Below are 2764 nucleotides of genomic sequence, written 5' to 3'. Positions count from 1 at the left end.
ATATTGGCCCTGAAATGCCAGAAAAAAAAAAAAATGTCATATGAGGGATGTCAGGTAATAAAAATACCTTTAGCTCAAATGATGAATGATAACAGATATGATATGGCTTCCTTGTTATTTTTGTGTGTATGGTAAAACACACTTATCTTTAGCACTTTTTCATATTCTCAAATGGAAACTATTCACATTAATTTTGAAAAAGCCCAACATTGTCTTAACTAAATAAATTCGGTGGGAAAATTTGTTTCTTGTCCATAATGTTTCAAAAATTTGTAAAGGTACATTAGAGAGAACAGAGTTAAAACCTAAATGAATGAATCTTTTCACTTGAATGAAACTCACTTGACTTGTGTGTCTGACACCAGCTGTCTTGAGTGGACCTTAGGAAGGGGTCAGATAGCCATGACTGTTTGGTTGAATTCACTGGCAGGTTTGGGACATGTATCTGAAAAGTAGATTGTCTGAAATCATGTTTAAAGAGTTCTTTTGAAGCTAGTTTTACATGTAACTCCAGGTTTACATGTGTATACTTACTTATCCTCGCTGTGGAGAGGAACAGAGAACCTGCTAGTTCAGTATGAGTTGTCATCCCACTGTTAGATGTGTATTTTATAAAATGCCAACTTGTACTGTTTCTTGTATTTTCCTAGGTCTCTACTACAGTTGGAGACAACCAGAGAGCTTTTTGAAATAGGTTGGACTATTGGATCAAAGTCTTGTATTAGATAACATAGGAGTAACCTCCACAGTACCACTTCACACTGGAAAAGAGAGATTTGAAGGAGCGTGACTGAGAAATTATTAACTAGGACTTCTATTAAGATTTTACTCTATGGATTGAAATAAGAACTTTTTGATGTTAGAATGATTTAGGAAGTTTATTTGTTTTTAGTAAGGGTTAAGATAGTTGAGTAAACATTTCTTGAGCATTGAGGGAAATTAATAAAAGGAGATTATGACTAGTTTTTCATGAGAGGTAGGAGCAAAGTGTGTGTGTGTGTGTGTGTGTGTGTGTTCGTGTTCCTTCTTAAGAGGTGTTACAGGTGTGTGTATGACATAAAGTAGCATATAAGATGTTATCAGAAACAAGAACAAATGGATTAACTCAATATTTCACCCTCTCACACTGGATCTTGTCTGAAGATCTTATGTACAGCAGAAATTTTTAGGGAGAATTAAGCAATAAGTCTGTGACTAATAATGTGTGCTCTTAACAACTTCATATTGGCATTTTGTTGCTTTTTATTGTTTCTGTGGTACTCAAGAGATGTGGTCTGAAGCTATTAAAATCCTGAAGGGGGAATATGCTGTTCGGGCTATCAAGGAACACAAGATGGATCAAGCAATTATCTTCTGTAGAACCAAAATTGACTGTGATAATTTGGAGCAGTATTTTATGCAACAAGGAGGAGGTAATTTGTGTTTATTTCCTCAATGAATAGATTATCAGCCAAAGGTTGATGGAATCTAGAATGGGTACACAGAATTTAAAGCAGTGATGACACATTGTAGTATATCTGTGTTTATCCCGTACTTTTCCATTGATAAGTCCTAGGAAAAACAATGAGAGTTTTTTCCACATTGGTACATCTTTCATTCCAGTAAACCTGAGTCACAGCATTCTAAGGTTCTAGATCTAGATCTATAAAGTTAATATTAAATATCTAGATGTGTAAACTTTAATATTAAAGTGTAATGATGAAAATAATAGAATGTGTGTCTTCTAAATCAGTAAATAGGAGAAAGGGGAATGAGGGAAAAACCCTAAATAAGGCTAAAGGAAGAAGGAAGTCAAATGTGGTGGTATATACCTATAATCCCAGCACTTGGAGGGCAGAGACTGGGAATCATGAGTTTAAGATCGATCTAAGGAACATACCAAGTTCTAGGTCAGCCTGAGGTACACAGTGAGATATTTTTAATACATTTTTAGAAATTTTATTTTACATGTATGCATGTTTCACCTGCATGTGTGTAAGTGCACCTGTATTGTGCAATGCTGGCAAAGATCAGAAGATGGCATCAGATCCCCTGGAACTGGAGTTACAGAGGGTTATTAGCCATCATGTGGGTGTTGGAAACTGAACCTGGGTCCTCTGTAAGAACAGCCAGCATTCTTAACCACTGAGCCATCTCTGTATCCCCATGAGATATTATTTTAAAAACCCAAGAGCATTTTAGTTGGCATACTACTTTTACCTGCTCCTACAGATTGAGAGGGACAATTTAATACATCAATTTTAATCTTTTGTGGAGTTTTGTGTGTATGTGGGGGGGTTGTATGTGGTGGAGTGTGTATGCATGCGTGTAGAGGCCAGATGCTGTCATCAGGTATCTTCCTCAATTACTTTTCACCTTTTTTGCCACACAATCTTTCACTGAATCTGGAGCTCATTAATTCAGCTAGGCCTGATGACCAATGAGCTCTGTGGGTCCACCTGTATGCATGTGAGCCACACACATACACACACTATCATGCTGGGGTTACAGATAACATGCCACTCTACCCAACTTTTACATGAACACTAGGTATCTGAGCATAGGTATTTTTGCTTGCCCTTCATGGAACTTTTTTTTTTTTTTTTAACACCCATTTCCTGGATAGCAGCCTCCCATAGCCTCCCTCCCCCCACTAAAGCCCTTATACGCTTATATCCCTGCTACTGTCTGCTGTGTTGTTGCCCCCCCCTCAGCTGAATCTAGTCAGCCTATCTAGAGGTCTTTGTTTTAGGAAGGTCAGCTGTTCCTCATCTAGCAGCAATCA

At 37.4% G+C, this 2764-nt stretch overlaps 1 protein-coding gene across 2 annotated transcripts in view; it reads left to right on the top strand.

Moving 5' to 3' along the window:
* Ddx1 (DEAD-box helicase 1) overlaps nt 1-2764 on the top strand; it is a 39333-nt gene that overhangs the window by 32015 nt on the left and 4554 nt on the right. For both annotated transcript variants that reach the window (XM_029566812.1, XM_008839772.2), the window contains exon 19: nt 1266-1412. In XM_029566812.1, the coding sequence (XP_029422672.1) occupies nt 1266-1412 (147 nt within the window). The remainder of the gene's footprint in view (nt 1-1265; nt 1413-2764) is intronic.

The sequence above is a fragment of the Nannospalax galili genome, unplaced genomic scaffold, assembly GCF_000622305.1.
Source record: "Nannospalax galili isolate Female #2095 unplaced genomic scaffold, S.galili_v1.0 scaffold1379, whole genome shotgun sequence".
NCBI classification, from domain to species: Eukaryota; Metazoa; Chordata; class Mammalia; order Rodentia; family Spalacidae; genus Nannospalax; species Nannospalax galili.
Note: the sequence above shows the minus strand (reverse complement) of the source record. Positions and strands in the feature narration are given on the sequence as shown.